Source organism: Capra hircus, chromosome 7, assembly GCF_001704415.2.
Source record: "Capra hircus breed San Clemente chromosome 7, ASM170441v1, whole genome shotgun sequence".
In the NCBI taxonomy this organism is placed as follows: Eukaryota; Metazoa; Chordata; class Mammalia; order Artiodactyla; family Bovidae; genus Capra; species Capra hircus.
In genome coordinates, this window is record NC_030814.1 from 101206161 (window position 1) to 101233963 (window position 27803).

The 27803-nt window shown below is 44.1% G+C and overlaps 1 protein-coding gene across 3 annotated transcripts; it reads right to left on the reverse strand.

The window, feature by feature from the left end:
* Window positions 1-27803, reverse strand: LOC102186759 (docosahexaenoic acid omega-hydroxylase CYP4F3). Of its 3 annotated transcripts, none has more exons than XM_018051325.1 (13): window positions 27726-27803; window positions 27159-27389; window positions 23488-23632; window positions 22417-22470; window positions 22196-22323; window positions 19716-19837; window positions 19022-19292; window positions 5643-5709; window positions 5332-5461; window positions 2580-2713; window positions 2420-2484; window positions 2150-2232; window positions 1-1753 (listed from the first exon to the last, which is right to left on the reverse strand). In XM_018051325.1, the coding sequence occupies exons 2-13, from the start codon at window positions 27354-27356 to the stop codon at window positions 1576-1578; spliced, it is 1575 nt and encodes a 524-aa protein (XP_017906814.1). In that variant the 5' UTR covers window positions 27357-27389; window positions 27726-27803; the 3' UTR covers window positions 1-1575. The 3 variants fall into 3 exon arrangements, with proteins under 3 accessions (XP_017906814.1, XP_017906812.1, XP_017906813.1); XM_018051323.1 differs by lacking the exon at window positions 23488-23632 and adding an exon at window positions 25219-25363; XM_018051324.1 differs by lacking the exons at window positions 23488-23632; window positions 27726-27803 and adding exons at window positions 25219-25363; window positions 27626-27715.

Here is a 27803-nt window from a genome sequence, read left to right on the forward strand (position 1 = left end):
CAGAGGAGCCTGGCAGGCTGCAGTTCATGGAGTCGCAAAGAGCTGGGCATGACTGATACTTTCATTTTAAAATTTGGCAGTATAATTGAGAGACTATGAAGTGATTACTTTGGCGTGTTTGGATTATAGATATGATTTTTATTTCTTACTTTGTCTTCGCTGTGGTTTTTTCTATGATAAGGTATAATTTGGGGGAAAGGAAAAACATTAATAAGTATTTACTTATTTATCTGCCTGTTCTGGGTCTTGGTCGCAGCATGCAGAATCTTTATTTACAGAATGCAAACTCTTAGTTGTGGCATGTGGAGTATCATTCGTGGACCAGACATTGAACCTGGGCTACCTGCATTGCGAACTCTGAGTCTAAGCTACTGGACCACCAGGGCAGTTCCTCCCGCTTTTCTGTTTTGTTTTTAAAGAAAAGCATTTTAATAAGAACTCTGAAGGCAAACAGAAACATATGCAATTTTCAGCTTAGAATACATGAAATATTTACTAATTTCATGTTATAGGATTTATTTCTTATTAGTCAATCATTAAGTCTTCTGACCCCAGCTTGTAGAACCCCAAAAGGGTCTGATACTAAGACTATCCCAGGACCCCCTGCCACCTTAGTGGGGCTAGTCCTGGAGCAGCCGCTGTCCCAGGTGCTGAAGGAAGTGGCCCCACTCCTGCCCCCTCCACCTTCTCTCACTATTGGGAACTCTCTTCACCTCCACTTTCTAGAACATCCTGATGAAAATGAAGTCCTGGGTCATGCCTCTCTGAGGGAAAAAATTTCTTTTTGGTCCTTAGCTTCAGGTCTGTTTCACTGCAGAGCAGCTTGTAACTGTGTAACAGATCTAACTATGTAGATTTTGAATTTGCTCAATCTTCTAATGGCAATTTTCTTCAACAGCAGGTTTCTGCATGTCCCCAAACTTCAGTATAACTTTTATGACTTTGAAGCATTTTAAATTTGAGAAAGTGATGCAAAAACATCACAAAGTGTGGAAATGAATGCACATTCTGTAGGACTGCTTACCAGATACTGAGTCAGTCATTTTGCACAAGCTTTTTATAAATCTCCACAACAGCGCAATAAGGTGGCTACTATTATGTAATAAAGGCACTGAGGCTTAGAGAGAGATTTCCCCCAACCCAGCCAAATAGGTAAAAATGGCAAACCTTTGGAAGGAGGGAGTGGTGGATCCAGGGTCATTTGACTCTGACTGCATCTAGCTCTCTGCTTCACCTTCCTTAAAAAGTCATCTTGTCCTAATGATCCAAGCTGGAGCTCCAGCTATCATAAAAAAATTTACCTCCATTCCCCCACCCTCTCCCTCCCCCACTTCCCCCGCCAGGTTCACAGCCACACCCATCCGCCTGGATCCGTCCAGGCCCCAGGGGCCCTCTGCTGGCTCTCAATGAAGCTTGGGACAGACGTGAGCTCCCGGATCAGGATCCCGTCCCCTTTGCAGGGGAAGCACAAAGTCTTAACCACTGCACCGCCAGCGAAGTCCCAGATTTATTCCTTGGAATCTGCAGTGAGGTGTCTATGGTCATGGCTGGATCTCAGGCCGGAAGGTGGGTGGGTCATTGCTGCCCTGTGCTCAGCAGCTCCATCCGCAGCCAAAGTCCGCCCTCTGCCCGCAGGATCAGCTCTGGCTTCCGGCGAGGCTCCTCCTCATCTGGCAGGACACGGAACCGCAGTAGCGTGAGGGCCAGGACCACCTTCATCTCGGTCATGGCGAATGCCTGCCCGATGCAGTTCCTGTGGGCAAGATCAGGGGCTCTGACTGCACCTGGCACCCTCATCTGGGCCCCGTAGCACCCGGCCCACAACTTACACACACAGTAGTAGAGAAGGAAGCTAACCGTGCCAGGAACCCCCACGTGGGCTTGCATATTCCCAGACCCTTGCCCACACTCCAGTCCTGAACTCAGACCAGAACACAGGGAAACCGGCCCCTCAGCACACTGTGGACCCCTTCTTGTGCCCACCCCCCCCACCATTCCCTAGGCCCTTGCCATTATGTCTGGGGGAGGGGAGGGAAACACAGTCTTAAATGTTCCCCCTTCCTGGCCCCTACAGTTAAGCCTTGGATCTTAGTCCCAGATCCCTGTCTCCCACTATTCCATCGTCACCTCAAATGCCCAATGTCCTCACCTGGGACCCGCTGAGAAGGGGATAAAAGCCAGAGGTGACCTCCCCTTGATGTTTTCTGGCTCGAAGCGCAAGGGGTCATAGACCTGGGGGCAAGACAAGACAGGGTTACTGGGTGGTATCTCCCAGAACGTCCATCCTTAGAGAGGCAGATGTGTGTATAATGGGATGGAGGTGATGTCTGATTGGCCAATCAGAATTCTGTAGTTGCCCTTGGGTCCCCCAAAGGGAATGGACAGGGATGATAGAGGTATGGCGTGGCAGAGGCATCACCTCAGGGTCTGGCCACACAGATGGATTGTGGTGGGTCCCGAAAATGCTGATGAGGCAGATAACACCTGTGGAAGAGGAGGGACCAGTCAGAATTAGGTTCAACCTGCCTGATGGGCCCCCTTTCTAACCAGGAGCCTCATTCCATAGTCATTGTGAGCACCTTTGGGGATGACCCGGCCATCTGGAAGCATGATGTCCTGGGTACAGCGGCGGGAGATGACCGTGACTGGGGGGTGCAACCGCAGACTCTCCTTGATGCACATGGTCAGGAAGGGCAACTGAGCCAGATCGTCCCTAAGGAAACCCCATGACAATCATCCAGGGAGCAAAAATAGACATGCCACCCTCCAGCACTCCTACTGCCCTATAAGATCCCTTCTGTTTATAACATAATCACAGATGGATCAAATAGTGCCAAACCCATGATGCTGTATACATTAAATATGTACAACTTTTTCTTTGTCCATCAAAGCTCGATAAGATGGTTCCTAAAAAGAAAGAAAAATCACAGAAGTACCAGACAAAATTTAGCCACATATTTTTAGAAGCTTTTCTAAGCAAAACATCAAAGAACCAACCACAAAGAAACTTTACGAATTTGTTTAAAAGTGAAATATTCTTTATGGTAAGAGAAAAATCAAAAGGCAAATGAGAAAGAAATAAAAAGTCAGAGTCAATGTTTACTCTTATTTATAACAGCACTAGGGATACTAGCTAATGAGCTTAGAAGGGGGAAAAAGAGAGAAATGCCATTTGAAACATGGGGGTAAATGTGTTATTTTTGGCAGATAGTGGTTTTATACTTAGAAAACAAGAGAGTTCACTGGAAAAAGTGAAAGTGAGAGTCGCATCCGACTCTTTGTGATACAGTCCATGGAATTCTCCAGGCCAGAATACTGGAGTGGGTAGCCTTTCCCTTCTCCAGTGGATCTTCCCAACCCAGGGATCGAACCCAGGTCTCCCACATTGTAGGGAGATTCTTTACCAGCTGAACCACAAGGGAAGCCCAAGAATACTAGAGTGGGTAGACTTTCCCTTCTCCAGCAAATCTTCCCAACACAGGAATCAAACTGGGGTCACCTGCATTGTGGGCAGATTCTTTACCAACTGAGCTATCAGGGAAGCAACTCACTGGAAATCTTGTACAAATATTGAAGATAAGACCCAGTAAGGGGACTGAATTCTTTTTCTTTATCCCCTTAATTTTGTGTGGTGATTTAAATTCTCAATAGCTGATATAGTTAGCTAGTTCCAAATCGGAAAACCACAAAACACCACCCCATGCCTCAGTATCACTCATTTTCCTTCCTCACAGTTCGACTAGTGGTTATTTTTTTATGTATCCTTCCAGGAGTACTTTTTTGCATTAATAATTATGCAGTATCATGCTGTATACCATACACATTGCTCTGTATCTTTTTCATGTAACAGTGTGTCAAACTTTTCTTGTGCATCTCTTGGGACTTGTGTCCAAAATAAGGCCTTTCCTACTCTGGAGCTATAAAATAATTTCCCCTGGTTTCCTCTAGAGCCTTTAAGACTTCTTTATTTTATTATTTTCTGAAAAAATTATTTATTTGTTTGGTTTCAGCAGATCTTAGTTGCATCAGATCTTTGTTGTGTCAGGTGGGATCTTTCACTGGGCCCATGGACTCTGTTTAGCTGCATGTGGGCTTAGTTGCTACGGTGCACATGGGATCTTAGTTCCCTGACCAGGGATAAAACCTAAGTCTCCTGCATTTCAAGGTGAATTCTTAACCACTGGACCACTAGGGATGTCCCAAGCCTCTTTTATTTTTTATTTTAACTCTTTGATTAGTGTATATGTTATTTTCTGATAAGACATAAGATCATATTGAACTAACCTTTTTCCATGTAGCTCTCCAGTTGTTACAAGAGTTTTTATTATAAATGATCTTTCTTTGTCCTGTTGGTATAAGACCATATCTAGCACTTACTATGTTCACTGGGCAAGAAATTTATACCCATAAATCATTAGTTTTTCTTTAGAAATAATATAATAGATGAGAGAAAAATGGTGATGATATAAAATATCTGAAAGACATGTGAATGTCTATATTCCAAATGAACTTATAAATGTTTCTCAATCCAGATAGACTATATGATTCACCATAGGAACAAGAGGTACCTAAGGGTTTGTTTAGCAAAAGCTGCCTAAGATCTCTATGCTAAAATTTTAGACTCTATTAAAAGCCTAAAGATTATATGGATATCTAAAAATGGATATCCATTCCACACTCTGGAATGGCATGTTAATATTATTAAGTAATCTGTTTTCCACAAGCCTATCATATCAAACTCCAGCCTGGTCCATGCACACTGGGAGTGTCCTGACCTGGGACTATCTCTCATCAAGCTGGAATATCCTGGAAGGCAAAAACTGGGACTGGTCCTTCCTGAGTTTCCAGGACACACAATGTGGTGGGGATAATTGGAGATGGCATAGAACTGGGGAGAGGGAGGCAGTTTTGCAGTGTTTCCTAAATGGGGAATGGATGGAAGAAGATGCAGATATTCCTGGAAAGGAGTTGAATGACTTTAGTCCTCAGGTGTTCCTTTTAAATCCTGGACTAAATAATATGAGGAATTAAGATATGAGGAAATAGAATGAAGATTTTTGAAAACATGTGACTTCAGAGAGAAAAGTAAAGAAGTGGAGGGAAAGTTCATTTATTGAATAGGTGCTCACTGGTATCATCTGCCCTCACACATTGTTGCTAGTTAGTGCAGGACTTTCTGTCCTCCAAACCTGCAAACTTTTCCCAGACCATGTTTCTGGGATCTTTTCACATTCCCACTATGAAATAAAGACAGAATCCACAAGAATATTTTCACTCTTCCAAAGCCAGGAAGAAGGGGAACAGAAAAAGGCCACAAAGACTTGCACTCACCATTCAATCTCTTTAGACTCACGGTCCTTCAGGAGCTCTTGCACCTCCTGCCGGCAGCGTTCCTGGTATTCTGGGTGTTTTGCAAGGTTGTACAGGACCCAGGAGAGGCCACTGGCTGTGGTGTCATGGCCTGAGGAGCATGCAGAGAGGCTTGGATTTCTGGCCTACTTCAGCGCTAGAGTGTGGACAAAACCCTCACCTTGGGCCCATGGGGGTCGGGGAGGGATGGCGTGATCCAGTGTCCACTTGCCAAGTTCCTGGGCTGGGGGAGAGACCTATCCCTCTGTGTAGTTACACAGTGGGACCCTCACCTTCAAACATGAAGGTGTCAGCTTCAGCTCGGATGTCTTCATCTGATAATCCCTTCCCATCTTCATCCTGGAGAGAAAGCAAGATTCCCAGATTCACACAAGTTCTGAGGGTCCCTGAGCCTAAACTGAGACAATCTCTGAAGCTCCATTATCCATCTAGAAACCCAAGCTCAACCTGAAGTCCTAGACCTCCTTTGCTCAGTACCACCAGATGCCCCACCCATAGACCTCCTCCTTGAACTCTTTGCCTCCTGTGGCATCCATGGTAAAGGGAATCAATGATCCATAAATATTTTCATGTTTCTACATGATGTAACCTGGGTTACAGGATGACTGATGACAAGTTTACCTTAGAAGTAGAGATTAAAACCCAATTCCTAATGCCTCCTGGAGATAAGGAATGGGTTGTACACCTGTAGAACATGCAGTCTTTGCCTTCTCAGTGAAGAGGTTCTTATTAAGCTCCAAAACAACTTCTTCTCATCTCTGCTCTGCTCTTGTCTATTCTTCTCTCCTCTTCACTATTTTCCCTTCCCCTCTACTCCCCTCCCTTCCCTTCCCTCCTCTCTCTTTTTCCTTCTCCCTTCCCTCCTTGAACACAGGAAAGAAGGAGAAGTCCTGTGTATGTTCCAAATTTCAAAAACTGGAAGTAAAACCACTACAATATTGTAAAGTAACTAGCCTCCAATTAAAATAAATAAGTTAGGGGGGGGCAATCCTAAGATGGTGGATGAATAGGACAGGGAGACCACTTTCTCTTCCACAAATTCATCAAAAGATCATTTGAATGCTGAGAAAATTCTAAAAAACAACTTCTGAATGCTGGTGGAGGACACCAGACACCCAGAAAAACAGCCCATCCTCTTTGAAAGGAGGTAGGACACACACACAAAAAGACAAAAAGAGAGACAAAAGAGTTAGGGATGGAGACCCATCCTGGGGTGGGAGTCATGAAGGAGGAGAAGTTTCCAAACACCAGGAAACCCTCTCACTGGCAGGTCTGTGGGGAGTTTTGGAATCTCAGAGGGCAACATAACCAGGAGGAAAAAAGAAAAAACAACCCACAGAATACACACCTAACCACAACTCCCAGTGGAGAATTAGCCCAGATGCTTGTGCCTGCCAGCAGCAATGGGGGCTGAACAGGACTGGGCCTGAATGCCCTGGGGATAATCTGAGGGACCTAACTTGAGATAGCAAACCAAACTGTGGGTTAACCAGAGAAAGAGAGGAAAAAAAAAAAAAAAACAGAGAGAGAGAGAGAGAGAGAGAGAGAAATTTCTCGTGAAAAGCTCTAACCTAAGGCACAGCCAGGTCCACTCACAGAACAAAGGATTGAGCGAATACCAGAGGAGAGCTAGCTGGTTGCAGAGCGGCCCCTCCCCTAGTTGCTAACAAAGTCTTCCTGGGATCCTGGACAGTTGACGTCTGCCAGGAGGGCCACAGCCTGAGATCAGCTCTGCAGAGGAGACACATGGCACACCTGAGATGGTGCTCTCGCTATGCACCCAGGAAACTGAGCGGCTAAGACTGGGGAGGTGATGAGACGCACCACACACCTGAGACAGGGCACTAGCCAAGCATCTGATCACCTGAGCTGCTCGGACCTGGGAAGGACACAAAATGCAGGCCCAACCAAGTCTGTGCCTTGAGTACCTGAGAACCTGAACATGAGCAGCTTAGACCTGGGAAGTGCACGCAGCCCAGGGCCTTCTTTGGACAGTTCTGCTACAGAACAACCTGGAGCCTGAGCAGTGTAGACCAGGACAGCACACGTGCTGTGAGCAGGGGCAAATCCAGTGTGGCTCAGACACTGCGAGCACTCCCCACACATGCCAGTGATATTTGCTTGCAGTGTTCCTCTCCTCCAGCAGCACAACTGAACAAGTGAGCCTACATAAGTGAACACCTTAGCCCCCTTGTATTAGGGCAGAAATTAGACACTGAAGAGACTTGCAAACAGAGGAAGCCAAAAGAAACGAAGAGGGAATCGCTTTGGAAGTGACAGGTGCAACAGATTAAAACCCTGTATTTAGCACTGACTATATTGGAAGGGGCCTATGGACCTTGAGAAGAAGTATAAGCTGGAAGAAGGAACTATCTGAAACTGAACTGACCCCATACTGCCCTCAACAGCTTCAGAGTTATTCCTAGATATTTTTTATTATCATTTAAAAGTGTTTTTATTTTTAAGTTCTTTATTAGTCCTTTAATTTTCATTTTTATAACCTACTATTACCTTGCAAAAAGACCCTATTTTTAAAGCAGATTTCATATATATATATATTTTATAATTTTTGTGATTTTTTAAAAATATTATATTTTTGAGAGTCTAACTTCTACTTTAGATTTTTAATCTTTGCTTTTTGGTATTTGTGATCAATTTTGTACCTTTAAGAATCTAATCTTCAGTACCCATTTTTACTTAGAAGTGTGATAACTAGCTTGATTGCTGTCTCCCCTTTTGACTCTCCTTTCTCTCCCCCAGGTCACCTCTATCTCCTCCCTCCCCCTTCTCTTCTCTACCTGAATCTGTGAATCTCTTTGGGTGTTCTGGGCTGTGGAAAACACTTAGGGCACGATTACTGGCTACATTTATCTCTCTCCTTTTGACTCCCCCTCTTCTTTTGGTTACCTCCATCTCCTTCTTCCCTCTTCTCTTCTCTATGTAACTGTGAACCTCTCTGAGTGTTCTAGACTGTGGAGAACACATAGGGAATTGATTACTGGCTATAATGCTCTCGCCCCTTTTGATTCCCCCTCTTCTCCTCCTGGTCACCTCTATCTCCCTTCTCCCCCTTCTATTCTCCATGTAACTTTGTGAACCTCTCTGGGTGTCCCTCACTGTGGAGAGTCTTTTACCATTAACCTAGATGTTTCATCATTGGTGCTGTATGGATGGAGAAGTCTTGAGGCTACTGTAAGAATAAGACTGAAAGCCAGAGGCAGGAGGCTTAAGTCCAAAACTTGAGAACACCAGAAAACTCCTGATTCCAGGGAACATTAACCAACAAGAGCTCATCCCAAAGCCTCTATACCTACACTGAAACCAAACTCCACCCAAGAGCCAACAAGTTTCAGAGCAAGACATACCAAGCTAATTCTACAACAATGCAGGAACATAACTCTGAGCATTAAAATACAGGTGGCCAAAAGTCACACCAAACTCATATACATCTCAAAACTCACTACTGAACACTTCATTGCACTCCAGAGAGAAGAGATCCAGCTCCACCTACCAGAACCCGATGCAAGCTCCCCTAACCAGGAAACCTTGACAAGCCACTCGTCCAACCCCATTCACAGGGAGGAACTTCTACAACAAGGAGGAACCACAAACTTCCAGTATACAGAAAGGCCACCCCAAACACAGCAATCTAAACAAGATGAAAAGGCAGAGAAATATTCAGCAGGTTAAGGAACAGGATAAAAGCCCACCAAACCAAACAAAAGAGGAGGAGATAGGGAGTCTACCTGATAAAGAATTTAGAATAATGATAGTGAAAATGATCCAAAATCTAGAAAACAAAATAGAGTTACAGATAAATAGACTAGAGACAAGGACTGAGAAGATGCAAGAAAGGTTTAACAAGGACCAAGAAGAAACAAAAAAGAGTCAATCAATAATGAATAAGGCAATAAGTGAGATCAAAAGCACTCTGGAGGGAATCAACAGTAGAACAACTGAGGCAGAAGATAGGATAAGTGAGGTGGAAGATAGAATGGTGGAAATAAATGAAGCAGAGAGGAAAAAAAAAAGAATTTAAAGAAATGAGGACAATCTCAGAGACCTCTGGGACAATGTTAAATGTCCCAACATTCGAATCATAGGAGCCCCAGAAGAAGAAGACAAAAAGAAAGACCATGAGAAAATACTTGAGGAGATAATAGTTGGAAACTTCCCTAAAATGGGGAAGGAAATAGCCACCTAAATCCAAGAAACCCAGAGGGTCCCAAACAGGATAAACCCAAGGCAAAACACCCCAAGACACATATCAATCAAATTAACAAAGTTCAAACACAAAGAACAAATTTTAAAAGCAGCAAGGGAAAAGCAACAAAAAACACACAAGGGGATTCCCATACGGATAATAGCTGATCTTTCAATAGAAACTCTTCAGGACAGAAGGGAATGGCAGGGCATACTTAAGTGATGAAAGAGAGAAACCTACAGCCCAGATTACTGTACCCAGCAAGGATCTCATTCAAATATGAAGGAGAAATCGAAAGCTTTACAGACAAGCAAAAGCTGAGAGAATTCAGCACCACCAAACCAGCTCTCCAACAAATGCTAAAGGATCTTCTCTAGACAGGAAACACAGAAAGGGTGTGTAGACTAGAACCCAAACAATAAAGTAAATGGCAACAGGATCATACTTATCAATAATTACCTTAAATGTAAATGGGTTGAATGCCCCAACCAAGAGACAAAGACTGGCTGAATGGATACAAAAACAAGACCCTTATATATGTTGTCTAAAAGAGACCCACCTCGAAACAAGGGACACATACAGACTGAAAGTGAAGGGCTGGAAAAAGATATTCCACACAAACAGAGACCAAAAGAAAGCAGGAGTGGCAATACTCATATCTGATAAAATAGACTTTAAAACAAAGGCTGTGAAAAGGCAAAGAAGGACACTACCTAATGATCAAAGGATCAATTCAAGAAGATATAACAATTATAAATATATATGCACCCAACATAGGAGCACTGCAATATGTAAGACAAATGCTCACAAGTATGAGAGGGGAAATTAACAATAACACAATAATAGTGGGAGACTTTAATACCCCACCCACACCTATGGATAGATCAACTAAACAGAAAATTAACAAGGAAACACAAACTTTAAATGATACAACAGACCAATTAGACCTAATTGATCTCTATAGGACATTTCACCCCCAAACAATGAATTTCACCTTTTTCTCAAGTTCACACGGAACCTCCTCCAGGATAGATCACATCCTGGGCCATAAATCTAGCCTTGGTGAATTCCAAAAAACTGAAATCATTTCAAGCATCTTTTCTGACCACAATGCATTAAGATTAGATGTCAATTACAGGAGAAAAACTGTTAAAAACCTCAACATATGGAGGCTGAACAACACGCTGGTGAATAACCAACAAATCCAGAACAAATCAAAAAGGAAATCAGAATATGCATAGAAACGAATGAAAATGAAAACACCACAACCCCAAACCTGTGAGACACTGTAAAAACAGTGCTAAGGGGAAGGTTCATAGCAATACAGGCATACCTCAAGAAACAAGAAAAAAGTCAAATAAAAACCTAACTCTACACCTGAAGCAACTAGAAAAGGAAACAATGAAGAACCCTAGGGTTAATAGAAGGAAAGAAATCTTAACAACCAGGGCAGAAATAAATTCAAAAGAAACCATAGCAAAAATCACCGAAGCAAAAGCTGGTTCTTTGAGATGATAAATAAAATTGACAAACCATTAGCCAGACTCATCAAGACACAAAGGGAGAAAAATCAAATCAATAAATTAGAAATGAAAATGGAGAGATCACAACAGACAACACAGAAATACAAAGGATCATAAGAGACCACTATCAGCAACCATATGCCAATAAAATGGACAACTTGGAAGAAATGGGCAAATTGTTAGAAAAGTACAACTTTCAAAACTAAACCAGGAAGGAATAGAAACTCTTAACAGACCCATCATAAGGATGGAAATTGAAACTGTAATCAGAAATTTTCCAACAAACAAAAGCTCAGGACCAGATGGCTTCACAGCTGAATTCTACCAAAAATTTAGAGGAGAGCTAACACCTATCCTACTCAAACTCTTCCAGAAAATTGCAGAGGAGGGTAAACTTCCAAACTCACTCTATGAGGCCACCATCACCCTAATACCAAAACCTGACAAAGATGCCACAAAAAAAGAAAACTGCAGGCCAATATCACTGATGAACATAGATGCAAAAATCTTTAACCAAAGTCTAGCAAACAAAATCCAACAACACATTAAAAAGATCATACATCATGACCAAGTGGGATTTATCCCAGGTGTGCAAGGATTCTTCAAGATCCGCAAATCAATCAATGTAATTCACCACGTTAACAAATTGAAAAATAAAAGCCATATGATTATCTCAATAGATGCAGAGAAAGCCTTTGACAAAATTCAACATCCATTTATGCTAAAAACTCTCCAGAAAGCAGGAATAGAAGGAACATACCTCAACATAATAAAAGCTATAATGACAAACCCACAGCAAACATTATCCTCAATGGTGAATAACTGAAAGCATTTCCCCTAAAGTCAGGAACAAGACAAGGGTGCCCACTCTCACCACTGCTATTCAACATAGTTTTGGAAGTTTTGGCCACAGCAATCAGAGCAGAAAAAGAAATGAAAGGAATCCAAATTGGAAAAGAAGAAGTAAAACTCTCACTGTTTGCAGATGACATGATCTTCTAATAGAAAACCCTAAAGACCCTAAAGACTCCACCAGAAAATTACTAGAGCTAATCAATGAATATAGTAAAGTTGCAGGATATAAAATTAACACAGAAATCCCTTGCATTCCTATACACTAACAAGGAGAAAACAGAAAGAGAAATTAAGGAAACAATTCCATTCACCATTGCAACGAAAAGAATAACATACTTAGGAATAAATCTACCTAAAGAAACAAAAAACCTATATATAGAAAACTATAAAACACTGGTGAAAGAAATCAAAGAGAACACTAATAGATGGAGAAATATACCATGTTCATGGATTGGAAGAATCAATATAGTGAAAGTGAGTATACTACCCAAAGCAATCTATAGATTCAATGCAATCCCTATCAAGCTACCAGCAGTATTTTTCACAGAGCTAGAACAAATAATTTCACCATTTGTATGGAAATACAAAAAACCTCGAGTAGCCAAAGCAATCTTGAGAAAGAAGAATGGAACTGGAGGAATCAACCTGCCTGACTTCAGGCTCTACTACAAAGCCACAGTCATCAAGACAGTATGGTGCTGGCACAAAGACAGAAATATAGGTCAATGGAACAAAATAGAAAGCCCAGAGATAAATCTACACACCAATGTACACCTTATCTTCAACAAAGTAGGCAAGAATATACAACGGAAAAAAGACAATCTCTTTAGCAAGTGGTGCTGGGAAAACTGATCAACCACTTGTAAAAGAATGAAACTAGAACACTTTCTAACACCATACACAAAAATAAATTCAAAATGGATTAAAGATCTAAACGTAAGACCAGAAACTATAAAACTCCTAGAGGAGAAAGTAGGCAAAACACTCTCTGACATAAATCACAGCAGGATCCTCTATGACCCACCTCCCAAAATATTGGAAATAAAAGCAAAAATAAACAAACAGGACCACATTAAAATTAAAAGTTTCTGCACAACGAAGGAAACTATAAGCAAGGTGAAAGTACAGCCTTCAGAATGGGAGAAAATAATAGCAAATGAAGCAACTGACAAAGAATTAATCTCAAAAATATACAAGCAACTCCTATAGCTCAATTCCAGAAAAATAAAAGACCCAATCAGAAAATGGGACAAATATCTAAACAGACATTTCTCCAAAGGAGACATATAGATGGTTAACAAACACATGAATAGATGTTCAACATCACTCATTATCAGAGAAATGCAAATCAAAACCACAATGAGGTACCATTTCTCACCGGTCAGAATGGTTGCTATCCAAAAGTCTACAAACAGTAAATCCTGGAGAGGGTGCAGAGAAAAGGGGACTCTCTTACTCTGTTGGTGGGAATGCAAACTAATACAGCATCTATAGAGAACAGTGAAGAGATTCCTTAAACACCTGGAAACAGAACTGCCATTCAGTTCAGTTCAGTTCAGTTCAGTTCAGTCGCTCAATCGTGTCCGACTCTTTGTGACCCCATGAATCGCAGCACGCCAGGCCTCCCTGTCCATCACCAACTCCCGGAGTTTACTCAAACTCATGTCCATCGAGTCAGTGATGCCATCTAGCCATCTCATCCTCTGTCGTCCCCTTCTCCTCCTGCCCCCAATATCTCCCAGCATGAGGGTCTTTTCCAACGAGTCAGCTCTTCACATGAGGTGGCCAAAGTATTGGAGTTTCTTTAGCATCAGTCCTTCTAATGAACACCTAGGACTGATCTCATTTAGAATGGACTGGTTGGATCTCCTTGCAATCCAAGGGACTCTCAAGAGTCTTCTCCAACACCACAGTTCAAAAGCATCAATTCTGAGAGTTCTGTGTTGGTCCTGTGGGAGCATCAGTGTGGTTTGTAGGAAGTGCTTCAGGGGATCCTAAGGGGATGCCCAGGTTAAGGATGTGGCTCCTGGTCCCTTTGTGAGAGCTGAGGCCCAGCTTCAGTCCGAGGAGAAGCAGCAGGGCTGGTCTAGCTGGATTTGGACCGGGGAAGTCAGTCAGCCCACATCGTCTGTGTGAGCAGAGTGTTAGGAGCTCTCTATGAGGAGAGAACAATTAAGAAATAAGTCCACAGTCTGGTCTCCAGGTAGGAAGTGATTGTTCCCAAATCTCTCCTGAGACAAAGGACAGGAGACATGGGCTTTTTTCAGCTTTTCAAGGTCATTTTGTCTGTAGGTGAAGTGGTTGCAGGTTAAAGAGATGTGCAGATGTCTTTGAAGGTATTTTCTCAAGACACAGGTGTGAATTTGCAACATAACATTCCCAGAGAAGACATAGCAGGAAGAAGAGGAGGAAACGGCAACTTCTCAGGTCCCCTTTGGAGTAAAGGAAGAATCCCGGTGCTAGGTGTGAATGAATGAAGCAGATGACACAGCGATATTGTCTCAGGACATCCAGGGTTTGTTCCCAAAGAAGCTGTGCATAAGAGATTCATGTGTGATGTGCTGGGAAGTTCTGAGATCTCTCAGCTTGGAAATTTGTACTTAATGAAAGACTGGGAAAGTTAAGGGGGCCTGTGATGTGCAAAAAGGATATTATTTTAGATGTAACCACATCGGGACAGTTATTCATGATGAAAATATGATTGCCAAAAGAAATTGAAGATGTGTGTCAAACTAGTAAAAATTCTATTTGAAGTCAGTAAGTCTGGCAGAAAAATACGTTTTTTTTTTTTTGGCAAGGACCCACATGACTTAAAAAAAACACACATATTCTCTGATGTGAAATTTGAAAAACATGGAAAGTCATCTAGTTTATGCTACAAATAATCACTCAAGCCAGTACGAACATAGGTTTGAGTTAAACAGTCAGTCATACATGTCTGAAAGTCAGGGATTTGAAAGTGAAGGAGGAAAATCTCACTATGATCAATTTGAGAGATCCTTTCACGAGGGCTCATTACATGAGAGATCCTTTCACGAGGGCTCATTACTTTTCCACCAACAAACATTTTCTCCCTATTCCAATATCTGTTATGTAGGTAATAATGAGACAGTCTTTATGCAGCCACCTTCATTCAATGGGTGTCATAGTACAGATAATACAGAACAACCTTCCATGTGTAATCCAACGAGTGAGGCCTTAAGCGAGAGCTCCATCTTCAGTTATTACAACAGTATTTGTGATGGAGCCAGAATCTACCCATGCCTTGAACCTGGGAATCTCTTTGACCAAGATGGTCTCATGAGTCATCAGAGAACTCAATGTTCAGAGAACCATGATGAAACGGATGAACGTAGAAATGTCTTTTATCAAAGCTCAAATCTTATTGCAGATAGGAACGACCATAATGAAGAAAATAACTACAGATTTAGTAAATGCGGTCAAGTTTCTAACCAGTCATCACAACTTACTCAATATCTGAGTATTCATACTAAGGAGGAACACTGCAAGTGGAATAAATGTGGGAAAGTCTTTCCTCAATTATCAAATCTAAACAGACACAGGAAAACCCACACTGGAGGGAAACCTAACCAATACACAGAATGTGGCAAAACCTTTAGCAAGCCCTCCAGTCTTACTCAACATCTCACAGTTCATACTGCAGAGAAGACTTGCAAGTGTACAGAATGTGGCAAAGCCTTTACTCGCAGTTCAGACCTTAAACGACATAGGCGAATCCATACTGGGGAAAAACCATATAAATGTCAGAATTGTGGGAAAGCCTTTAACCAAAGTACGGCACTTACTCGACATCAACGAATCCATACTGGAGAGAAACCATACAAGTGTAAAGAGTGTGGCAAAACTTTTATCAGTCGCTCAAGACTTACTCAGCATCAGAAAAGTCATACTGGGGAGAAACTATACAACTGTACAGAATGTGGCAAAGCCTTTACCAGGTGTTCACATGTTACTCAACATCAGCTAATTCATACAGGAGAGAAGCCTTATAAATGTACAGACTGTGGCAAAGCCTTTACTCGCAGTTCAGATCTTAATCGACATAGGCGAATCCATACTGGGGAAAAACCATATAAATGCCAGAATTGTGGGAAAGCCTTTAACCGAAGTACGACACTTATTCGACATCAGCGAATCCATACTGGAGAGAAACCACACAAGTGTAAAGAGTGTGGCAAAACTTTTATCAGTTGCTCAAGACTTACTCAGCATCAGAGAAGTCATACTGGGGAGAAACTATACAACTGTACAGAATGTGGCAAAGCCTTTAATCAGACTTCAAACCTTAATAAACATAGGCGAATTCATACTGGGGAGAAACCATACACATATGAAGAATATGACAAAGCTTTTAATTGCTACTCAAACCTTACTCGTCATAAAATAATTCATAGCACCAAATAATCTTACAAATATAAATAATGTGACAAAGCCTTGGAGCGAGCCGTCACCTCACTCAGCATCAGAGAGCGTGTGCTGGAGAGAGACCCTACAAATTTAATAAGTGATGAAAGAGGTTTGTCCTAAGCATACACATCAGGAAACAACAGAGAGTTCATACTGGGAAGGACGTTTAATGCTGTAATAAATGTACAAAATGAATTTTAAAACTCAGGTCTAAATAAATACAGAGAATTCATAATAAATAGCATTCAGTAATTAAGCCTTTTCTGGTATTACTTAAAATCAGGATATTATAGAAAATAATGCAAAGTTAAAACACTTAGAAAAATTATTTGTTACTGTGGATCATAGGATCAAGGTGAGAGATGTTTGACAGTAAAATTATTGTATCCTTATTTATATTGACATTATGTGAAAGTGAAATTTAATATAATTTAAGTCTCAAAATACTACATGCCAAACCTTTGTTTCTAGTGTGTATGTGAGCTAATTTAACTAATATTCTTGATCTTTCCTGCCTCAAAGTTAAGTGAAGCCCTTCTCTGTTAGGTAGAAATAGTTTTATCTACCTTTCTATGGAATATTAAGGACCTTGAAATGTAAAACGTACAATGAAAGTCTAAATGGAGGTGATGATTGTCATTATTTAAAATATACCTCTATGTCACAATTAGGTAAGTGTTCAGAAAATAATTCTTTGTATTAAAGTAAGACAGAGGGTCATTCTAAATTTTAAATAGTGGTGCCAATGGTTCTTTATAGATATAAAGATGGCAGTTCACTGAAATCCCCATGTATAACAGCAATAACTAGAAGTCATAAATTTTACTTGACATGGTAGCAATCAGGAAATCTTATACCTAAGAAAAGTATATGTAATGTTTCCCTGAAGGGTTATTTAATTAATCTACATCTTTGTTTACTAAGTAATTGCTCTCTGTAAACTATAAATATCTTATTTCTCTGATCAGTATATCAGAAGAACAAGAGTGTTTCTGAATACTTGTAATCTGTATTTTGATCAAAGATTATAAACTTTGGAAAGTTTTATTTAGCTTATGTGTAAACTTCCTATATGTTAGTTAATAAAATGGAATGGCTTAAAAAAGAAAAAAAGCATCAATTCTTTGGTGCTCAGCTTTCTTCACAGTCCAACTCTAACATCCATACATGCCCACTGGATATACCATAGCCTTGACTAGACGGACCTTTGTTGGCAAAGTAATGTCTCTGCTTGTTGATATGCTATCTAGGTTGGTCATAATTTTCCTTCCAAGGAGTAAGCATCTTTTAATTGCCATATGACCCAGCAATCCCACTGCTGGACATACACGCTGAGGAATCCAGAAGTGAAAGTGACATGTGTACCCCATGTTCATCGCAGCACTGTTTACAATAGCTAGGAAATGGAAACAACCTAGATGTCCACCGGCAGACGAATGAATAAGAAAGCTGTGGTACATATACACAATAGAATATTATTCAGCTATTAAAAAGAATACATTTGAATCAGTTCTAATGAGGTGGATGAAACTGGAGCCTGTTATACGGAGTAAAGTAAGTCAGAAAGAAAAACACCAATACAGTATATTAATGCATATTTATGGAATTTAGAAAGATGGTAATGATGACCTTATATACGAGACAGCAAAAGAGACACAGATGTGAAGAACAGACTTTTGGACTCTATGGGAGAAGGTGAGGGTGGGATGATTTGAGAGAATAGCATTGAAACATATACATCACCATATGTGAAATAGATTGCCAGTCCAGGTTCGATGCATGAGACAGGGTGCTCAAGGCTGATGCACTGGGATGACCCAGAGGGATGGGATGGGGTGGGAGGTGGGAAGGGGATTCAGGATGGGGAACACCTGTACACCCATGGCTGATTCATGTGAATGTATGGCAAAAACCACTACAGTATTGTAAAGTAATTAGCCTCCAATTAAAATAAATTAATTAATTAAAAAAAACTGAAGGCATTTGTTCTGTAATGTCAAGCATGGCTACATGGGCAGATAAAGGAATCATGGAGATCTCAGAGGAATTTGGGAATGGGGAGCAGAGATACCATTCTATTCTGGTTACTGTTACTGCTATAAGTAATAAACGGATTCTTATGATCCAGTATTCTGTATGTAACATGGATATATACAGTTTATTTCTGTAGTAGACTAACTTACTAATTGGGAAGGAGAGTAAAATCTCAAGCCTTCACAGTTTCAGACTTAGCAGTCCCCTGCAGGCTGCACCCCACATGTGCGTGTGTGTTAGTTGCTCAGTCCTGTCTGACTTTTTGCAACCCCATGGACTGAAGCCCACCAGGCTCTTCTGTCCGTGGAATTCTCTAGGCAAAAATACTGGAGTGGGGTGCCATTTCCTACTCCAGGGGATCTTCCTGACCTAGGGATCGAACTTGGGCCTCCTGCACTGGAGGTGGATTCTTGACTGTGTGAGCCACCAGGGAAGCCCTGTGTATTCCACATGGTAATCTCTAAAACATACCCCTAACCCAGCCCTTCCTTCAACAAGAATCTCAAATGGCTCCCCAGCACCCTCTGCATCCAGTTCAAGTTCTTTGATTAAATCAAGTTCCTAAGGCCTATACTGCTTCTTGAATTCAGATCCCAGAGGAGCCCACCTTGGTCAGCAGGAGTACATCAATAAAGTCCAAAGTCTTGGTCTTCTCCTTGGCCTTGAGGAAGTCACCAATATCTTCCTTGGGGAGGGTGCAGCGCCGCTCCTGGATGACAGCACCTGTGAAGTCGTGCACCAGGCGGCAGGCCCTGCGGAAGCGCCGCCCATCAGGGGTGAGGTAGTACAGGAAGTCCATGTGCAGGAAGAGCTGCTGATATCGTTTTGCCACAAGGGCACTGAGCTCCAAGATGGCAGCGATATAGTCACTGGGTTTCCTACAGGATGAGAGCATGAAAATCCAACAATTTAAAATATCTGATGTCTGAAATAAACTTTGAACAGAACCCTCTTCTCAAACACCTTCCATGGCTCTCTGGAAAGCCCAGGAGAAAGTTCTTATCCTCTTTGGTTTCAAAATGTTCTTAAGATATAAAGATACCCATGCCTCCATCCTTATCTCCAAGATGTCTCCTTACTATTGCACATACCATGCTCCTCCTAGCCTCCTGGCCTTTATCAAACAGTTCTACTCACCTAAAAGGATGGCTTCTTCTCTTTCCCCTTCTTGTTCTTTGATGTCCAGATCTGACCCACCTCCTCCAAGAAGACCTTTCTGATTGTCCTGGTCAACCCTCCCTCACCCATCTACTCCTGTGGATCTGTGGCTCATGTTCCCCAGGCCCTTGGGTGAGACTCACTCCTGGCAATTGCTGTCGTAGCTGAAGACGCATTTCTGCAGACTGTCCAGGGTCATGAGGCTGATATGTTCAAACATGTCCAGATGGGTGTGGCCCTCTGTGATCAGGCGCTGCCACTTAGCCTGGACAGAGAAGGGGACACAGCTGACGCTGAGAACTGCCTCCCTGGTGCCCCTTCCTAACCCCAGATACCAAGATGCACTCCCTGGAGTCTGTCTCCCGATCCGAGGCACCCACCCCCAGGGAGGACCAGGCTCATGTAGGAGTGAAAACTGTTACTATTAGGACATGAAGTCTCCATTACTGGAAGTCAGAAGATCTGGGTTTTGTAATCCTGATTCTACCCACTCTACTTTATGTGCATGAGAGTGTGCTCAGTTACTCAGTCGTGTCCGATGCTGTGTCTGATACTTTGGACTGTGGCCTCCCCAGTCTCCTCTGTCCTTGGGATTTTTCAGGCAGGAATAGTATAGTGGGTTGCCATTTTCCCCGCTGGGGGATGTTCCCAACCCAGGGATCAAACCCACATCTCCTGAGTCTCCAGCATTGCAGGCGGATTCCTTACCTGTTGAGCTCATACTTTGTCCACCATTGGTCAACTTTTCATAAAGTTAAGTGCTAACAAATGTTAGTTTTCATCATTTTCATTGTTATAAGTTGATTAGGAAAATGATCCCTATGTTAATAGAGATAGTCCTCCATGGGCCCTGAGTACTTCTGCACTTTTTTTTTTTCTTTTTGGTTTTGCCAAAAAATTCTAAGACTCCAAGTTCTTTACCTGGGCCATTTCTCAGAGTTGTGTTTGTAGCAAACAACCTGCTTCTAACTGCTATAAATGCCACAGAGTTCCTAAAACTAATATTTCCTCCCCTGTGATATAACTTACTATATGAGTAGACATCCATAGAAGCCCACCTGTGTTATTTACATGAGATTTGGTGACTTGGAAGAAGAATGCAAACCAACAAGAAGCACATGCTGTTTGCTGAGCCAAGAGTAATAAACTGTCCTTTGTCTGTGACTTAGGAGTCTCATGTATTCTGGCAGAATCCAAGAAACAGTGACAAGCTTATCGGCTTGCAAGTATGAAAAAAATCACAGGCACTTCACAAAAGCCTGTGCTCCAGTTCTTTACTTTCCCATGTATATATCAAAACCCTTCGCAATGTAATTTTTCAGTAACTGTACTTGGAGGTGGAGCCTCTTTCACCATCCTTTGATTCTGAGCTGGCCTTGGACTTTCTTTGGTCAACAGACTGCGGTGAAAATGATGAGGTGATCATTCCAAACCTAGACCCCAAGGGGCACTGCAGCTTCCTCTCAGTCTTTTCATACTCTGCCTCTACCATGTGGACCAGCCTGAGATGCCTTTTGAAGGGAGAGAATCACATGAAAGCAAGTCTATTTACCCTACCCGAGGTCATGCTAGATCAGCTTACAGCCAACCGAGCTTCAAACCTGTGAGAGGACTAACCCCAGACCAGCAATACTTCCTATCTGTATGGTCAGGCTGCCCAAGACAGCTGTCCTCTTGTTCTCTGTACATCCCATGCTTGACCAGTCCCTGCTTCACCTACACCTTATTCACATTTCCTCTTACTCATGGAGCCTAATCAGTAAATGCTGACATACTTGCTCTCAGCTACAGATACACAAGATGGGATATCACTCCTGGACTTTGCTTCAGACACATAAGATCCCTTTATCCATTAAACCACTGATGTATGTCTGTTATTGACTCCAGCTCTTTCTTCAGTCTTGAGTCTTGCAGTGCTGCAGGGTACAGTCCAACACGACCAGACCCTCAGCTGATCACTGGTACATGAGTGGCCCCATCCACATCCAGAGAAACCACCCAACTGATTCACAGTCTTGCTATAAGTACTAAACCCTTATTGTTTTCAAGTGATTCATTACTCAGAAATAACTACTCCCTGATACTCATATTCATTATTATCATCAAATATGTCTCGAGATTCTAAGGCCTTCTGTGAAGGTAAAACAGAAGCTAACACCTTCTGAGCATCTACTATGTGCCAGGGACGTGGCTCCATTATGATAACTTGAAAGTGAAAGTCATTCAGTTATGTACGACTCTTTGTGACCCCGTGGATTGTAGCCTGCCAGGCTCCCCTGTCCATGGAATTCTCCAGGCAAGAACATTGGAGAATGGCAACACTTGGTTGCCATTTTCTTCTCCAAGGGATCTTCCTGACCCAGGGGTTGAACCCAGGTCTCCTGCATTTCAGGCAGATTCTTTACCATCTGAGCCACCAGGGAAACTCAGCTTGCAGGATATCTTGATCACCCTGCAAAGCAGGGATCATATTACACTCTTTACATAGCTAAGGACACTGAGGCTGAGAAAGGAAAAACAATGGACTCGAGGCAATCAGAAGAAGGAGAAATCCAGACAAGACGTCTCTGAGTCCCCATTGTCCCCAAGACTCCAGCTGGGACCCTGGGTTCAAGAGACTCACATGCATGATGTCTGCACTCTTGGTGAAAATCTTCATATAGGGCTTCAGGATGTTGAAGTGGAAGGCAGGTGTCAGCAGGCGACGGTGGCTGCTCCACTTGTCACCAGCACTCAGCAGGAGCCCATCCCCTAGAAGAGATAATCACAGGGAATGAGCAAAGAAAGAACCCTCCCCTGGGTCTCCAAGGTCATCCTCAACCCCCTTCACTCACAGTTACTCACCCAGCCAAGGCTTCAGAAAGTTGTAGAAGATCACATTCTTGGGTGTGATGGCAGCTGATATGGATGAGGACCATCAGGGACCAAGGAGAGGGGGAGAGGAGGGTCTTTTGGTGGGGAGTGGAGGCTCCCAGCCAGGAATCTGCATTCCCCCTCCAAGCCCAACATAGCAGAACAGGACCGAGAGCACAGGAAGCTGAGAGGGGAGAGGAGACCAGACCAGGCCGCAGTACAGAACAGAGCAAAGGCAGAGCCCATAGACACAATGTGCTTAGACACACCCCAACCTGACACATGACTGGACATTGCATCTTCTACCTCCCAAGCATAGTCCATCACTTTACAAAACACCTTTATGGGGACCTAGGACACCACATCTGCCCTAGCACTGACCCCTTCTGAGACATCTGACATGGTCCCATGTCTTAACAAGTCCTAACAAGGCCACACCATGAATGACGCAACATGACATGACAGAATGCTTTGCCATGGGCCTGAAGACAATCTAATGTGACCTCAGTGTGCCCCAGGTGGACTCCAGACAGGACTTGAATACACTGATGACACAGACCTGAGCCAGGCAAAACTCACACATATACTAAACATCAGACAAGATTCACATAAGGTCTCAGGCATTTCTCAGAGTGATCCTAGAGTTCCAGACCTCAGACAAACATCCAGAAGTGACCAACTGGAGAACCAGGCAATCTCTAACAGCATCGCAGACAAGAACCAGAGAGGCTCCAAGATGCCTTAAATGTCCTTGGCCACATGTGAGCTCTAGACATGACTGAGAACATCTCTGAACTCAGATTTAAACATATACCAGGTATCACTAGGTATAACATACACTAACTGTAACCAGAATCCATGTAGAAACATACATCTGATCAGACATTGCCATTCAGCAGACATTGCACAGACATGACTGGAGAGCATGCAGCTGGGATTCTGCAGTGGGAGACAGTGGCATCTTTGCCATGCCCCCCTCTGCCTGCATCCTGGTCACTTGTACAACTAGAAGCAACACAGAGACCATGGCGATGGGCAAGCTATGGCCAGGGAGGCATCTACCTGGAGCAAAGAGCACAGGCTTGATGCAGGTGGGGTGGAAGATGCGGATGATCGCGTGCCAGGGCCCCACCCACCAGCAGCATGCATCTCCATAGGTGCTGGCCAGGCCCTGTGTGTACAGGAGACCTTCCTCTGAGCTCTGAATCTGGAGAGGAACAAATAGGACCTCATTCACACTCTTCTAGGCTGCCAGAGGGAAGGATCTGTAGGGCAGTGATCCAGAGCTGGGACGATGAATCACCTCCAGCAGCTGCTCCTCTGTCCTTAGCCTCCTGCCACCCTCTGTCCCCTTATCCTCCACATATGATAATTGGAGTCCTTTGAGTTTAGGGATAGGAAGGGTCTTTCCCTGTTTGGATCCCAAATACCGTGTTCCCCTGACTTCTCTTCCATCACGATATTCCTGATAAGGACACTGAGGCTCTGAACGATGGAGTCTGTTGCCCACATTCTCTCAGACAATAAACCTGAGACATGTGCCAACATCTGTCTGAACCCAGGGTCTATGTTCTTAACCATCAAATCACTGTGAGCCTCAAAACAACAGCTTAGAGGACCCTTAAACCACCTCCAAGACTGGGTACTCAGAGTTTCAAGGACACAGGAATGGGTCCTATGACACAGGCTAGGGAAATTAAAGGAAATCCTGTGTCTTTTCCTGAAAACGTTGTCAGTGAGCTCACTTTTCCATGGGGGTTGAGCTTGTTGGATTCAGTTTTACCAAGATGATAGGAAAGCCACCACAGAGGAACAGAGAACTAAACAATGAAAACAGATTTCTTACATTATATAGACATGGATAGATCTGGGTCTGAAGATACCCCTCCTTGGATTTCATATAGTCACTTGATTCCTTTTCTTTCCATCCATCACACAGCATGGCATTTCTGCCACTAACAGCTGGAGGAGACTTCAGCAGCCAGAGAGAGCCAGGGCCCTTCTCGTGTTCACTCTGCTTCCTTGGGTCTGAACCCAGGTTTCTGTTACATGCTGCCTGTTCCCCTGCTTGCCTGGTCATCTGTCTGTGGATGGGAAGGGCAGGGGACAAGGGAAGAGAGCCAGGTTGGGGTGGGGTGGAGTCTCCTCAGGGAGATTCCTGGCAACTGGAGAAGGAGGGCACTGATCTAGAAGTGGACCAGCTCCAAGATAGGGTAGAAGAAAGTGACCCACCCACCAGAGAGGTGGATGTCATGGGAATAGCAACTTATACGTACACCAGCCATAAGCCGTCATTGCTTAGCACCTGGGGATAGGTGAGGACTGAGAGCAGGTCTGGCAGGGGACCTGGGATATTATGGATGCCCATACATCACTCCATACTCTGTTTTAAAAACTTTCTGCTCATTGTTCTGGACCCAGTTCTAACTCCTCCTCCAGGAAGCCTTCCAGCATCCCCCAGAAGAGAACCTTGCTTCTTCTCTGGGTTTGCAGAGCTCATTTCCCTCTGGCAAATTCCTGACCACACCAGGTCACAGATCTCTCTGCCTGAATCTGAATCTTCATGTCCTGTCTTTTACCTAGGACACCAGGGTGGGGTGTAAATGGCAGTGAGAGGAAGGAGGAGGCTATGAGATGGCGGTGATCAATACATGAAGGAAAGAGGAAGATGGCAGAGAGAGGAGGGGGAGGGGGTTGGGGTCCTGTAGGGGCCACATGGAAGCTTGGCAGGGGTGGGGCTGGAAGCCCTGAGGTGTGTCATGGCACCCACCACCACCAGCTCTGCCTGGGTACCTGAGGCACTGGCAAAAGTCCGGATCAAGTCAGGGTGGCAGAAAATGACCAGGGGGATGATGGGGCCCATCCACATCAAATAACCCTGAGGGTAGTTGGTCACCAGCTGAGTTACTTTGCTCAAGCCCTGCTCCGTGGGGGGGACCTGAAAGCAAGGTAAGGGCCATCACTTCACAGAAGGAGAGTCCACTGAGGTGGACAGAGTGTGGGATCCTATACAGATGGAGGGAATCTCTGCTTCCTCCTTCCCTCTGGGGGAGGGAGGGACCTGGAGGCTGTCCAAGTCCCAAGGGTCTATCCCAGGGCACAGGGAGAAGACAGGCTCTCTGCCCACAGGGAGGCAGATCTTGGCTTGAGAAGACACATTTTTCTTGTCCTGGGAGACAAAAAAGGAGATCCTCAGTGGGCAGCTTTGTGGGTAGCAGGGTGACTGGGCTTTGGTCCAGCACTCTCCCCTGTTTTTCCTGCTCCACTCGGCTTCTGATTTCTTGCATGGCAAGGGCTCTGCAGACCTCTGACCTTATAGCCCTGGCCATCCCCCAGGGACAATATGAACTCTGCCTATTAACCAAAGTAGGAACATGGTCTTCACTGCTCAGGCTCGGTGCAGAGTGCATCCTGTCTGTTTCTCTGTGAGTTATGGGCATGCCTTTCAATTGTGCCATTTTCAAAAGAAGAAACTGATGCCATATCCCCTCAAAGGGGAAGAAGTGCATGTTGCCTCCTAGTGAAGCACCCTCTCCCTCACGATGCTCCATTCAAACCTGACAAATACCCTCAGGTACTCTAGGCAGGTGACATAAAACGCTTTCACCTTTGTGACTTTCTCCCCTCTCCCAAGGCCCTAAGGTGAGGATTCAAAGCACTAGATGAGACTGGCCCAGAGAAGGAGCGTGGCTCAGCTGAAGTCACACAGAAGAGTGACTGAACCAGTCCCCACGGCCACGCCCTTGGAGGCAGAGAAGGCAAAACTGGAGAAGTTTCTAACATTCCTGCTGCTTCCAGGGCTCGCTGAGACCATTTGAAGATCTGGAACCTCAGCAAATCTTCGCAGTGAGCTTTGGACACCCTCCGCTGTGAACTTTGCCTTAATGAATAGCAATTGGAATAAGTCCTCCCCCAAGTTGTAGTTCTCATCCCAGGCATGAAAGAAAAAGTTGTCTTGGAGATTGGGGGAGCTGAATATAATCCCTTTGACCTTGACTGAGTGAGATGATGGCAAGTTGATCACCTCAGTCATCAAGCATTTATTTTGAGCGCTTACATTGCTCCAGTCCTGGACTGGGCACTGTAGTGTCTATTCCCCCAAACTATCATCAAATTGGGAAGTGGTTACTAAGTAATGGATGATTACCCATTTCATTAATCATGAGTGGGGTCAAGTCATAAGTATCAGTCTGGGGTACAAGCTAGGAAGGTGTGGAGGTGGGATAGGTCTAAGAAGGCTTCTGAAAGAGGAAGTGAGTAGCTGGCTTTATCTAGATTGGGCAACAGGCCCATTGGGACATCTTCAGGGAAGGGATGAGAGTTAAATTAGAGGAAGGGGTCCTGGAAAGGGGAGGAGGTGGGCAGCTGTGCTCCTGTAGGTGGGAATGGGGAGGTGGTAGTTATTTCCCTTAGGAAAGCTGTGGCTGAGAACAAGACACAGGATATGGGCCCTGTGCAGAGCAGACGCTGGATGGTGAATCTTATCAGGTGCATAATGTGTGGAAGTCAGGCAGGGAATGGACCCCAAAGCAGGCTAGGACTGGAAGGACAGGATGTGGAGAACGTCTCGATGGCAGAGTAGAGGAATGAATGAGTGAGGGAAGAGGGGGTTCCTTGGCTTCCCTGTCTTCTCTGCTGTCCTAAACCCCAGCCCAAACCTGAGCCCCACTCCTGACCTCCCAGGAAGTCCATCTACCTTGACTTCCCAGACTCAATCTGCTGCCCACACTCACCAGGCCCAGGTGACCCAAGAACCAGTTACGTTTTGGGGGCTGTGGGAAACATCGGAGGCGGCGAGAGTTGTTGTAGGAGGTGTAGGTCCAGGCCAGGACATGGGCCAGGAGCCAGGAGGTCCCTACCACCAGCAGCAGCAGCCACGGGGAGGTTGCCACTGGCCCGAATCCCAGCCAGGACAGGCTCAGCTCCAGCATCCTGTGGTCAGATGGGGTGCAGGGTGGCGAGTCCTGAGGATGAAGGAAGAGACAGTGATGGTGAGCTGTGAGGCAGAGACGGAAAGAGGGAAATGAGCAAGGGAGTGAGGGGCAGGGATAGGGAGGGCTGGGGACGGGCAAGAAGGACTCAGAGACAGACAGACAGGGACTGGGAGAGGGGAGGGAGAAACAGAAATTTAGAGGAAGAGGGAGAGACAGAGACAGAGACAGACAGACAGACAGACACACACACACACACACACACGCACACTGGTATCCACTCATCTCCCAGGTCATCTCATTCCCTGGAGCCACCCTGCCTTGGGCATCTGCCTTCCCCACCTTGGGCCAGAACCCTCAGCTTCTTACCTTCTGTGTGGGCTGGCTCGTGGCACACAACTTCTTCTACCCTCCTCCTGGGATGGCTGGGTCTGACCCCAGATCTAG

Bases quoted from the DNA above. Each gene is read 5' to 3' on its own strand.
- LOC102186759 (XM_018051325.1), bottom strand. From the start codon at position 27,356: ATGCTGGAGCTGAGCCTGTCCTGGCTGGGATTCGGGCCAGTGGCAACC. The intron at 22,471-23,487 runs GTAGATGCCTCC...CATCCATATCAG, and splicing joins GCCTGTGCTCTTTGCTCCAG to CTGCCATCACACCCAAGAAT. The intron at 19,838-22,195 runs GTGAGTCTCTTG...TTCTCTGTCCAG, and splicing joins AGAGTGCAGACATCATGCAT to GCTAAGTGGCAGCGCCTGAT.